The 13,835-nt window shown below is 45.7% G+C and overlaps 1 protein-coding gene across 1 annotated transcript in view; it reads left to right on the top strand.

Moving 5' to 3' along the window:
• cacng2a (calcium channel, voltage-dependent, gamma subunit 2a) overlaps positions 1-13,835 on the top strand; it is a 54,091-nt gene that overhangs the window by 1,438 nt on the left and 38,818 nt on the right. The window contains exon 1 of the mRNA XM_068579394.1: positions 1-375. This exon is cut by the window's left edge and continues 1,438 nt beyond it. Within this exon, the coding sequence (XP_068435495.1) occupies positions 150-375 (226 nt within the window). The 5' untranslated portion in view covers positions 1-149. The remainder of the gene's footprint in view (positions 376-13,835) is intronic.

Raw genomic sequence — 13,835 nt, 5'->3', positions numbered from 1 at the left:
ACGCAACCATAAGGTTCCTACCGCATCCTCCTCCTCCTTCTTCCCTCTCCTTCCGCTCGAGTATATCCCGCTTTTTCGGTTTGGTTTGGTCCCGCAAATTTTCAAATATTTACTTCCTGTACATCAAGAGGAAAGGGGGTCCCCCTTTCATGGAATGCGGAAACATGGGTCTGTTCGACCGCGGAGTCCAGATGCTGCTGACCACGGTGGGAGCCTTCGCGGCCTTCAGCCTCATGACCATCGCGGTCGGCACGGACTACTGGCTGTACTCGCGCGGCACCTGCAGGAGCAAGTCCATGAGCGAGAACGAGACCAGCAAGAAGAACGAGGAGGTGATGACCCACTCGGGCCTCTGGAGGACGTGCTGCTTAGAAGGTAAGAGTACGACTCCCCAAAAACACACTCTCTCCCAGCAGGGTTTCCCCCGGGTGGCGTTTGAAGTTCACAGGTGTTTGGTGGACGCTCTGCGCTTGTTCCTCTCGTGCCTCAGCGTACGGACGGGCCTCTGCTTCCCAACGTGAAAGTGCACATCAATGTCAATGAAAGTGGTGTTTAAAGCCCTGAACAGCGAGGGGGACATGGGACTGAACACTGCAATAAGTACACGGTTTCTGTTCTGGGACGTCCCTCAAGGGGTGGAAGGAGAATCTGAAGGGTTGTGGGGTTATTAAAAGGACCGAAATTAAGGCACAATACTAATTCTGCTACAAAACAATGGTGTTACTCGCTCTAAAGTTTATTTTTTCCTTGTTAAATGCAAAAGAAACAACTTTTCGGTTTGGCACATGCAACCTGAGACGAGTTTAAAAGTCTGCAAGGTCAAAACTTTCCACTTAAATCCGTACAAATGCAATTATTTTAGGGTGTGCATCTCCAGCAGGAAAGGTGGGACCTTCCTTCAAATGTTTTATGAGATAAATCACAGGATTGGTGGAAATGACTAATCCTGCAAATGCACGTCCCTGCTGCAATTCCTCTTTAATCTGTGCCTTTTTCCTGTGTTTGTCTTCCTCGAGTCTCTAATAATGAAACATTTAGACGAGGGAACATCAAATTTCTTTTGTCAAAATGACACTTGCATCCTGTGACAAGTGTTGCGCTAATATATTAATTTTCAGGGCTCACGAGGTGAGAAAGAAGGTGGTTTGGATCCACACTGATACAAATATTTTAGGGTTTTCAGCTCCAGCAGGCAGCGCCAAGCAGCTCTCTGTTTTGGGACACCTTTTAATAGGTTGCTAGACACATCTCAGGCTTGATTATTTAACAAATTGAGCAGAAAAATCATAATTCTGCTTTCACAATTCATCGTTTTGATGCATTTTCTCTCTACTTTTTATGTGTTTTTACTGCGTAGCCCTATTATTCCTATAATGAATCACCTTTCTGGTTCAAATGACCCAGACTGGGAGACACTGCAGGTCACAGGACAGAAATTAAACCTGGATACGAACCTGTGAAGACTCAAACTCTCCACCTGAATCCAGACTGATGTAGTTGTGTCAGCGCGTTGGGCTCCTGCAGGCGGGGTGAAGCGGGGTTTCTGGTTGCAGCCTGAAGCTGTTGCATAAACGCCTCCCACACCGCTCTGGAACAGTTCCTCTAGTCAGACGCTAGAGTTGAAATAATGACATAACGAGGTATTCAGGGAGCTCTGCGTGATGCGTTAGGGACGCCTACGGGACCGCGTCGACGAGGACGCGACAGCAGTTCCTACAGGTTTGCATCTTCACGACGAAGATAGCGGCTCCCGCTCTCGTCACGTGACCTCTGACCTCAGACGTCAAACGAGAAGCCTCACGGGCCCGAGCGCAGGTTTCCGGTCGTACGGAGGAGGGCGTGCTTCCCGTCACGTCCCAATGGAGACGTCCGGACTCGCTGACTCGGGGTGCGGCGCCGTAACCTTGTGGAGGCGCCGGGCGTCACGAATCTGCTCGTCTTCTTCGCCGTGAGATCCTGGAAAAAGCTCTTCATGCTCCTCTGGCTCCTGCGATAAGCAGCCCCGGCTCTCTGTGCGCCTTCCTGCTCCACGCTTCATAACCGGGGGTTTTGAAGTCCGATTTAAAGCACCTGTATTCAGTATTTTTTACAATGATAATGTATAAAACACTGTGCGAACACTGTGACGTGGCTCCTGCAGATGGGAGTGAGTCTCCGCTCATTGTTTGTGTCGGGGCTGTTGAGCCTCTGCACACTTCTACCTGCTCAGCAAACAGCAGACACAACATAGCATCGCTATGAAGGGACAGACGTCTCCATCCGGGAGGTGGTGGAGACCAAAAACAGAGCGAAAAGAAAGAGGACATGTGAGGGTTGTGCGCCGCGGCGGCCCGTGAGCTCACCAAGGACACACACACACACACACACACACACACACACACACACACACACACACACACACACACACACACATACACATGGAGTATAACATACTGTACAAAATACAATCCAGCCATAGTCATGCATTCAGCATGTATTATCACTTACATGTGCTGAATTATCAAAAGTGAAAGTACTTGTTCTGCAGTACAATATTGCCTGAGACTGGTGTGTTATTATATATGACATTATTAAATAATCATGCATCAATGGTAGAGCAGTGTGTTGCCGTTGTAGCTGCTCCAGGTGGCTCTCAACCTAGGGCCCGGCCCCCTTCAAAGGGTCACCAGATGATGCTGAGGGGTCGTGAGATGATTAATGGGAGAGAGAAGAAGAAGAAGAAACTAAATTATGCTTAAAAAAGTCGTGAAATGTTCAATAATTTGACTCCTTTGGGATTCAAACTGTGTGAGAAGCTGAGAGGAAAACAATGTCTCTTTGGTGGAACTGCTAACAAGCATTTAAAACAAGACAAGACATGAACTTATGCTTAATATGAAAAATATGTGTAGTACAGCAAAAAGTACAATATCCCCCGAATCTAGTGAAGTAGAAAGTGTCAAAACATGAGAATACTTCCCTATTGTACTTAAGTAATGTAGTGTGGGTCAATGAGCGGTAAAGGAAGGAGAAGTGGTGTTTTTTTTTAAGTGAAACTCAACTATCAAAGTTGCAAAATAGAATAAAGTTAAATTAGCATTCACCTCGACTCCTGATGGTTTACACCTCGTCTGTTCCCGAGAAGCCGCTCAGGCGTCGACAGCGGCTCCAGATGTGTTTGTAGGTTTGTGAAGGTGTCACAAAGTGTTTATTGCCTGGATCTGGAGACGGAGAGAAAACGCTGAATGTGGACGCGGCGGCGCTTCTGGTGTGTTAACGGCTCCCGCAGAAGGCCCGATCGCAGCTGGAGTGTAATTGTTACAATGGCTGGCCTTTTTTTTTTTTGCCTTCATATTTCTGCCGGCCAGTTATTTAATTGGCAAAGCGAAAAAAAAGAAGTCAAGATGGGATCAGAGCGCTGCACTCTGGGAGCGTGGACGCTGCTTTTGTGTCCACACAACGAGCCTCTCCCGTTGGATCCCGGATCAAAATGGCAGGAAATAAACCCAGATTTGTCATTTGTGATTCATGAACCATCCCCGGCCCAGAAGAGGAGGAGGAGGAGGAAGGGGGGGCAGTGCATTTACTTACTAGGGGTCAGGTTCATTTAAATTCTAATTCAAAATTATTTCCTGCCCAGGAAATTGGGTCTTAAGAAGCGAGTACATTTAATTATAGGTAGTTTAACCCCCCCCCCCCCCCAAAAAAAAAGCATGGTGGGGGTTGAGCGATAGAAAAGTACAGAGCGGATGCAGCTGCACGGAGATAAGCACATCCAGCCTGCATGTACAGTCAGGACTGAGTGAAGTTTAACATTTCAGATGTTAATTAGGCTTCAGCTCGCGCGCTCGCCTCAATTGATTCAAAGTGCCAAGATGACGAGCCGCTCGTCTTCCTCGCCGGCGACCAATGCGGCCTTTTGCCGGCCCCCCCCCCCTTCCACCCTCCCAGTTCGTCCTTATCGCGGCGGAGAGAGCGGCAGGCTGTGTGTTTGGCAGCGCGCGGCCCACACATCCTGCCTGCAGAGTGGACACAGGTGGGCGAGCGGTTTGTGTTTGTGTAACCAGCTTTCATGCCGGAGAGGAGAACCTGTGAACAAGCAAAATGGGAATACCCACACTGGGGCGCCTCATCACCTCCACCTCTGCCTCGCTCGCTCGCCCGTCAAGAGAAAACACAATCATCTCTCTCTCTCTCTCTCTCTCTCTCTCTCTCTCTCTCTCTCTCTCTCTCTCTCTCTCGCTCCTGGAGAGGATTGTGTATCTGGTCCAAGACATGCAATTGTTGTTTTTTTTGCAGAAGTGTGTGTGTGGTTGTGTGTGTGTGTGTGTGCATATTTGAATGGATCTGCATGTGTCGTCCTCCTCAGTTTGCTACAGTGTTGCTCTTCCTTCACTGCTCGTTCCTTTGAGGATGCTGCTGCCCTGCTGGAGACGTGTTGGGTTCAAGTTAAGAAGAGCAGAGATGATTGACTGTGACGTCATTGCAGCTTTCCCCATTAACTTCAGAAACATATAAATATATTAATGTTTGCTGCTTTTCTCAGTTTTACCTATTGGAAAAATCTTCCCGCGTCCATTTTAAGTCCCAGCATGCCCCATTTAGACAATCTTTTGACATAAAATACATAATCTCTCCACTTTTTGACCGAACGACACAGTTTCTTGGCTGAAACTTCTTCCTAACAGGACAAGACTTTGTTTTATTGTGATTGTTGTTGCAGATTCTGATTCTTTAGGTCCTAATCTTTCCAAAAAGGTGTCTTATTGACGCTCCAGGAGACATTTTTTGGGGGGGAATCTGGCTGATATCATGCTGGATGTTCATAGTTACCATCAAAATATCTTTTAAAAGTGATTTTTTTTGCAGATATACATTTTTTCCCCAAGACCTTGCTGGACAAATACATACAACAGACACATATATTGCAATTAATTTGGGGACCTACAACGACTCAAACACAGGAGAAAAGGAGGTCTGGAGACAAAATTGGTTGCACAGTTTTCAACGACTTTATGTGTGTTTTGGACTGTTGGTCGCACCAAGAAAAGACATTTGAAGATGTAATCTGGGGTCTGGGAACAAATAAAATCATAAGATCTGTTAGTTGAATAAGTTGTCAATAATCAAAATAATAGTTAATGCAGCATGAGACAGAGAGAGAGGCTCTTTCCTTCCAGTTGTTGTTCGGTATCGTTCCCCTGCAGGTCTTTGCTTCTACAGGTTTTGGGAGTGAGTCAAACACAGTGAATGCTTTGACTTCATGTTTTCAGCAGTTTGATTTTTTATTATCTGCCAAACGCCAACAGCTCTCTGGCTTTTCCCGTCTTTTTGAGAGTAAAAACCTGCACCTCTTGGTGTTCTGCTGTTGACGTCCAGGATTTAAAGTTTAGTGAAATTGTGTGGGTGTGCGGGCGGAGGCCGAGCCGGTGAGCCGGTGAGCGGCGGTGGGCACAGTAAACCGGTGTCTTTGCCCGGGACGTCCGTATCAGAGCGGCCGCTCAGCTCTCAGCCGGGTGTGGCGCTCTGCGCTCTCCGCTAATCTGAGCTATTCATCTTCATTCCAGCGCCGCCCTCGGGCTCCACGTACGAGACGGAGTCAGAGCTGAGGTGTGGGAGAGAGGAATGGACCCTGTGATGAAGAAGAGGGCCACTACGCTGGCTGATGGCTTTTATAGCACGCTAAGGTTCATCGATTCCAAAACTATACGACGTGTGCAGGAGGTATCTGTTGCACCACGTCAGACCTGCAAGCTAAGTTGTTCAGTTTCGAGCCGGTTTAGTTGATTTGAAGCTAGTTTTGGTTAAACAGGTTTGGAGGAGATGTACGTTAAACCTGAGTACGCTAGCACAACATTATTTAACGTTAGCACTATGCTTAAGCTAGCTCAGACGGCTGCTTTTACTTCTTAATGACATAAGAAGGAAGAAACAGTGTTGTTGCCTCAGTGTCTTCTGTCTCGATCACCAGGAGTTTTTTGCTCTATTTCTTCTCACTTTTACATCTTTAGCTTCCGTCGCTATCTTTTTAACCCGTTTCCATCCTGGATGTATCCTTCAAAAACATATTGTTCTCTCTAATTTTTCCAAAAATTTGATGATGCATTTTGAAAATATTTACTCAAAAGGTGAATTTGAGTTCCCTCTGGCTGACAGCGTGTATGTGCAGAGCTTTTATTTTGAAAGGGAAGGACTGGAAATGGTGGAAAAGAGCCATCTCGGTTTGATTCGGACTAACAGATTTGTTTTAAATATGTCCATTACACGCGTTGTGATTGGTTGATGCCTTTATTTAACTTGCCAAATAATCCAAAATATATCGATGTGTGAATCAATCACATGAAAGAAAACGCCCCTGACGAGTAAAAGCCTTTTAGACTGTTGATTTCATTTGAGTTGAAGCCATTTCACATACACTGAAGTGTTCTTCAGCCAACAGAGATGATGTAGAAAAATGCGCTTTCCTTTATTAACATATATGTTTTTGCTAAAATGGCTACCGCACTTGAGCGAGGCCTCCCACAGCTGCTGTCGATCACCACAGATCACAGTTCACACATCCTGCCTCGTGATTCTATGTAGCACCTCGTGGGAGTATCAATGTAGTGTACGTTCATGCATTTGAAAAACACACACACACACACACACGTGGGAGTATGCTGTGTGAGTGTGTGTGCTTTTGTACACATGGTGTTTGTGTATTTCTTGTGTGTGCAGCAGGATGAGAGGCAGGCCTGAGATAAAAGCAGATAGCAGCGCGGCTGAGAAGAGACGGGATTAGTCTCATAGTCCAATCAGATAAGGATTACCCAGCTGCAGCGTGCCCACCCGGGCTAATGTCCCGGCCTTAAAGTGGCATTACATTGTATTATGACACGCCGTCGCCTGTACACCCGGCTGCCTGGGCCCCGGATTACGGTGAGATTGAGAGTGGATGGAAAGTGTGTATTCACGGGGCCTCGCGGCCACTTGTTGCGGTAGCAGCTGAGCCTCCGTCACGTTGGTCTCCAACCCCCCCCCCCCTCTCTCTTTCTACTCCTGCTTGTGTAAAGGGACTCCATCGCACCGCACTGTCACTCCGCCCCGCAGCGGACGATGGATGGGATTCATTTTGCCGTCCGTCGAGACCAGCAGACGGCCGGCTGCACCAACACGACCGTCTTATTGGTCTCCGCCTCGCCCTCTCTATTGCCCACTAAGGCCGAATTACAGGCCAGACGTTACTGGATTAGAGGCCTGGGGCCCGGAGACAGTCTGAGAACAGCGCGGCGACTCTCGGCCTTTGTTTTTTTTCCGGTTGGCGTCGTCGTCGCCGGCTCTCGTTTGTTATAATTCTCGGGTTGCGGCAGACTCTGGTACCCGGGTATCAGTGCAGAGTTCATTGATCGGGTTTAGAGTGCAGCCGCAGGTCTGTTTAGGTTTGATGCCGGCGCTGCTGCTGTGTCGCGGCCCCGCACACCAGTGCGCTTGCATTACATCATGCGCTTATGAGTCACCGTCTCACTTATGTATTGTTGATTGTTGTCGCTGATGTTCTTCTCCAACTGACCTTTTAAATCAGCAACGCACTCTAAATGAACACATGACATGACAGCTGATTGAGCAAATAGTTCAGGAACACAACGACTCAGGAGATTTTATTCAGGTCGCCAAATCCATTTGCAGAATTTTCTCCGTAATCTTGTGTTGAACATTTGTTTCTGCGGTACGGCTTTGACAAGGGAGACCCTGAATGTTTGTCTTCCTCTGATCATTTTTGCCGTCTTATAACTATTGAATCTGATATGAAAGGCTGCAAACATTCTGTTTGTTTAACTGATGAGGAGGAAGAACACAGGAGCCCGGTACCTCGGTCGGAATATATTTTAGTCTCGCTTTTTTTTTTTTATGTGTTAAGAACGTGTAAATGTTTTCAGTAACAAATGCATAAAAGGAAAAAAAAAGATGTGATTCATCAAAGGAATATGCTGGTTTATCTCCTGAAGATGATACGAGGGGATGAGGAGCGGCAGTAAGGACGGTTAGGGCCGTTCCTTCACTCATAAATTCGCTCTTCTTATGATTTATGGATGAGGCGTATTGTGAGTTATGTCGCAATGGTTTGTTATTTTTAATAAGTGGGTTCCCAGGGACAATGTATTACTATTATGGTTGTTACAGATGATGATCCGAATGCTTCAAAAACCATCATCGTCACTTTAATTCCTCCAGATCTATCTCTTATGAAATAAGATAAAGTGTGTTGAATAATTCTTATAATAAAAAAATGCATTGTTCCACTCAGGGCTGCTGACAAAAGAGGGAACACGGGTCAAAAAAAAAGCCCTAAAAGGCGTTCGACCCTTTAAATAATCATTTGTAAAGTAACGGTGAAAACATTTTATAGTATTTGTGAGTCCCGTAAAAGTTTTTTCTCCCTCCCTAACGCGACAAAGTGGTCGTAAACTATTTAAATTCCCTCCCTGAGTCCCTATAACGCCAAAATGTGTCTGTTACCGTCGAGTTAGGGAGGTTTAAGGGACTTCATGGACACTTTATTATTAGTGTGAGGGAGAGTCACTGCAATCCACGAACGTGAACCTGAACTACGAGTCTCCAGGACGCATCCTCTGGGAACCATGAATGTGTGTACAGGCAATCCATCCCACAGTTGTCCTGTTGGAGTTCTGAACAAACTCGTCACTTTGAAAACTTTAATAACTAATTTTTGTCTCTGGACCTCCTTTTTCCTGCGTTTGAGTCGTTGTAGGAACCCCAAATTAATTCCAATACGTGTGTTTATTGTATGTATTTGTTCAGCAAAGTCTTGGGAAAAAATGTATATCTGCAAAAAAAAAAAATCACTTTTAAAAGATATTTTGATTGTAACTATAAACATCCAGCATGATATGAGCCAGATTCCCCAAAAAAGCCTCCTGGAGCGTCAATAAGACACCTTTTTGGAAAGATTAGGACCTAAAGAATCAGAATCTGCAACAGAAATCACAATAAAACAAAGTCTTGTCCTGTTTGGAAAGAGTTTCAGTGAAAAAACTGTGTCGTTTGGTTCAAAAATGAGAAAAATTACGTATTTTAGGCCAAAAGATTGTCTGAATGGGGCAAGCTGGGACTTAAAATGGACGTGGGAGGATTTTCACGGACGGTTTCCAAAAGGTTAAATAAAAACTTCCAACCAGTATTGTGTTTACGTTCCATAACCAGTCCCTCATAAAGCCAGAGACGACAGACGTTGAACAAGTAATCACCAAAACGTGATTTAATAACGACTGAACCATCTGATCTGAACCCTTCAAATTAAAATGAAAAAAAAGCGTTATTCTTAATTATGTAAAACTCGACAGGACGACGGAGGTTTAAAGTCCACGCCTGTATATTAATAGTCATGTCTAGGTGGCGCAGCCTTGACGGAGCCTCCGAGATGGACAGCAGACGGCTGTGATGGTAATTGGTTTCGTGTATGATTAATAGCTCGCATGGCGCTGGTCGATGGCGGCGTGGCTGTAAACTTTGGTTGCGCTCTCCCATAAATGCTGTCACCCCGCTCATCGTGGAGACCCCGCCGCCCCTGCCGCCCGTTTCCTCTCTCAGTCTTAAGAGCCCCTGTGACAGGAGGCGGTCAAAATTTCAAAATAAAAGCATTAAACAACGGTGACGTGCAGCATTTGAGTTACTACACAATAATTATCCCCTCTGACCTCCCGACACATCGTCATCATCACAGCCAGCAGGACTGTCTGTCTGTCTGTGTGTGTGTGCGTGTGTGTGTGCGTGTGTGTGTGTGTGTGTGTGTGTGTGTGTGTGTGTGTGTGTGTGTGTGTGTGTGTGTGTGTGTGTGGCTCTAGCCTTGATTTACACATGTTATTTTTAGCTGCAGTTGGTCCTGTTGGGTGGGGTCTATCTTTATCCCACATGACCAGAGAACAAATCGATAGCAAACACACCCAGGGCTAGTCTTTGTGTACGCGTATACTGTGTGGCATCGCGACTCACCAGACCGTGAGCGCGCCCGTTCGGCCTGTCGACGGTGCCGGCCTGCCGCCGGTCAAAAATGCAGTTTAATGAAATGCAAGCAGGAGCTTGAAGAAATAGAAGATATCGGCTTTTTTATATCAAATATCTTTGTCACAAACAGTGTCAGCAAGCTGCCGATAAAAACATGAGCCATAAGCTAGCTGTAATTAGCCGTTCAGAAATGTAGGAAATACAGTTATTCACTTTCCCACCGAGAGCGAGACGCAAGGATCCAGCAGCCACTTAGCTTAGCTTAGCGTAAAGACTGAAAACAGCTGGAAACAGCTAGCCGTATCCCTAAATCTCTCTTAACATAATATATCTTCTTTGTTTGTAAAACCGAAGTGTAAAAATGGAAATTATAGAATGTTTTTGATGATTGACCGATATTTAAAAGAAGTTTTTTAAGCAAAAATGTCGAATATTCTCAGATTTCAGGCTCTCGTCATTGTCATTAGTTCTTTTTTTATATGTTACAGACAAAAAGATGAATACAAAAGACCAATCAATGATGAAAACAACCTGAACTTAAAGCACACACAAGTTGAGCGAGCTCCTAAAGCTGCTACAGAGCTCAGAGGTCAAAGGTCAAAAGTCAAGGGCACCAGCGGTGCGTCCGGTGTTGTGTTTATCAAAGCAAATGTTTGTCCTGTTAAAAATGTAAAGTTTCCATGTTAAAGTGGCTTGAATAACCACTCGATTTTCAGTGAGATTGCTCTCTGATTACATAGAATTGATCCTCTTACAATGAAAGTGTAATTACCAGCAGGCCAATCTCTGGCCGCATCGCAGCAGAGCTCCTCTTCGTTCCGCTCCGCCGGCCGTATCCTTAAGCTGTGGAAACATCCCGGAGAGACCCTGTTGTAAATGATAATTAACTGCAGATACAATCCATTCATTTTAAGGAGGTTTGCGATTCACCTCCTACTTTTTTTTCTTCTTCTTTCTTTTCTTTTCTTCCATCGCGCGCCGAGAAAGTACGACAATCTGCCTTTTGATTAATTGGCGGTGTCCGCGGCGCGCTTCATTTGCAATCTATTACGGAGTATTTGCTCGGTGTCAGAACGCAGCCCAAACACACTGCATCATCTCAGAGCTGCAGGAAGGAGCAGAGCGCCCCCCCGCCCGCCGGGGACGATGCTAATGCTAATAGCGGTGATGAGAGTCATAATAATAACAGTAACGACGATGCAATGCGCGATGGATTTATCAAGGCTGGATTACTTTCACTTTGACTTCTTCTGCAGATTCGATCGAAAATATTTCTTCCGCCAAAGCAACTGTTCTCATAATAAACGGTAAAGAACATTGTTTCACGTTAAGTTTGATAAAACATTGATAAACTGATAACTGTTCGCACTTTTTTCTGTTTTTAACTTTGGTAAAAGCAGCACTTTGAAAGCATCGCCGTCGTGGGCAACTTTCACTACTTTGTGACATTTTATGGTTCAAACAATAAATCAAGTAATCGATAAAATAATTGCCTTATTAAATATTAGTTGTAGCAAAGTCACTGAAAAGTAATTTACTTTTTTATTTCACACTTATGGAGATTAACTTCTGTTCACAGGATCACAGTTCAGAGCCTCAAGTGGAAGCTTCTAAGGGATTTTGCATATATTGTGATATATTATAGAGGTATATTTATATATACCTCTATAATTTGTATATATATATATATCAATCAGAATCTATGTTGATTAGTCTTCTGAGGCATTTATAAGCCCAATATTGAAACATAGTTCCAGCTCCTCAAATGTGATTTATTTTCATCCACGTCAGTAGTTTTGAACTTCTGGTGTGAAAAAAAAAAATGGAACACGTCACATTGAACTCCAGGAAATGTATATTTTTGACCTTCTAGAGATCAAAGGATGACTCATGACCCAGATATTAACTCATGTTCATTGAGTTAATATCTGGTACATTAACGAGCAGTGAAATGAGATAAAAGTAGACGTGTGACTTTACTTTCACGTGATTAAATCTTCCGTCACATCTCTCGCGCACACGGCGGCTAAATGGTTTCACACAAACCAACAAGCAGAGTGGACGAGACAGAGACGTTCCCACCTGCGTGACGCCCTCTTAGCACCCGGCGGGAGAGCTGCTGACAAGCGGAGCGCCGGGCCTCGGGCCGAGGAAGAGGAAGAGGAGGGCCGAAGGCTCCTGTAGCTCACGGGACAGAGTCTGATGCTGGACGATGGAGAGGAGAGCGAGGAGGGAGGAAGCAGATATGACGACGTGCGTCTGCAGAGACGTTCAAACAGCCGCTGAGAGGAGGAAGGCGGGGCGCAGGTGTGCGTCAGCGGGGCGCAGGTGTGCGTCAGCGGGGCGCAGGTGTGTGTCGACTGTGGGCGTTACGGTGCGGTTAGGTATCGTCCGGCCGATACGATGGCTTCCTGTCCGTCGGCGAGGACGTCTCGGCGCCGCCGCTCAGATGGTCGTGTTTACGGCGCCGCAGAGTGAGTGTTCGCTGCAGCCGACAGGGCTGGCAGACCCCACTGTCACAGCAAATGGCGCTGTTGGGACAACAAACAGTTGTAATGAGACCGCATCCGTCAATCGAGGCCGCTTCAACTCCCAAAACACCAGAGAGGAGAGAGAAAAGGTTGAGCGGCGTCCGTCGACGAGGTTCGACTTTCAGCCGTTGAAAACTGTGGAATCAATGTTGTCTCCGGACCTCCTTTTCTCCTGTGTTTGAGTCGTTATAGAAACCCCTAATTAATTACAATACTTGTGTTTATTGTATGTATTTATTCAGCAAAGTCTTGGGAAAAAAATGTATATCTGCAAAAAAAACAAACACTTTTAAAAGATAGTTTGATCATAACTATGAACATCCAAAAAGCCTCCTAGAGCGTCAATAAGACACCTTTTTGGAAAGATTAGGACCTAAAGAATCAGAATCTGCAGCAAAAATCACAATAAAACAAAGTCTTGGTCTGTTAGGAAGAAGTTTCAGTCAAAAAACTGTGTCGTTCGGTTCAAAAATGTTATGCCAAAAGATTGTCTGAATGGGGCATGCTGGGAATTAAAATTGGAGCGGTTTTCAAAAGGTTAAGAGCAGATGGACAATTATATTTTGGTGTATTTTTTTTTTCCAAACGACTGAACCGCACGACGAAAAAAACAAGAGCGATACATTTTTTGACGTTTTAAGTGTTGAACGTGACCCGACTTTAATTGATTCCGACGCAGTTTCTTCCATCACTCGCACGTCGAGCCGGAGCGGCGTGATGGAGCGAGCCGGGCGCTTCACCTGAAGGATGATGATTTAATAGGCTCCCTACAGGAAATGATGTAAACCTGGTGTCTGGGAACGGCTGACACTCGATTATTCACGTCTGCGGAGGTGCGTCTGTGACTCGTAGACAAAGCAGCCGCCGAACTGCTGACGATGCTGCTGCTTCTTCCTCTTCTTCTTCTTCTTCTTCTTCTTCCTCTTCTTCTTCCTCTTCTTCTTCTTCTTCTTCTTCTTCTTCTTCTTCTTCTTCTTCAGTCGCCGCTGTTATTATCGCCGCTTCCGGATGTAGGCGAGGTGTTGCTAAGTCCACTGAGGAGGAGGAGGAGGATGATGTAATTTCCAGGCGAGCATGCTGCCTCTCTCCTCCCCCTCTCTTCTGTGCTGTGTGTGTGTGTGCGTGTGTGTGTCTGTGTGTGTGCGTGTGTGTGTGCGCGCTCACCTTCATCGTCTCCATGTTCCTGAGAGCAGTAAGGAACAGGATGAATTTTTAATGAGGAGCAGCGTGGCTCCCCTTTTGCTCCCTCAGATCGCTTTCCAGGACAGGGAGTCTCTCATGATCACAGCAGCGTGCACACAGGCAGCGCTGGGTGAGAGCACA

This window comes from Clinocottus analis, unplaced genomic scaffold (assembly GCF_023055335.1).
Source record: "Clinocottus analis isolate CAN_PGR_092001 unplaced genomic scaffold, fCliAna1.0.p SCAF_16, whole genome shotgun sequence".
Taxonomy (NCBI): Eukaryota; Metazoa; Chordata; class Actinopteri; order Perciformes; family Cottidae; genus Clinocottus; species Clinocottus analis.
This window is presented reverse-complemented; position numbering and strand designations above follow the sequence as displayed.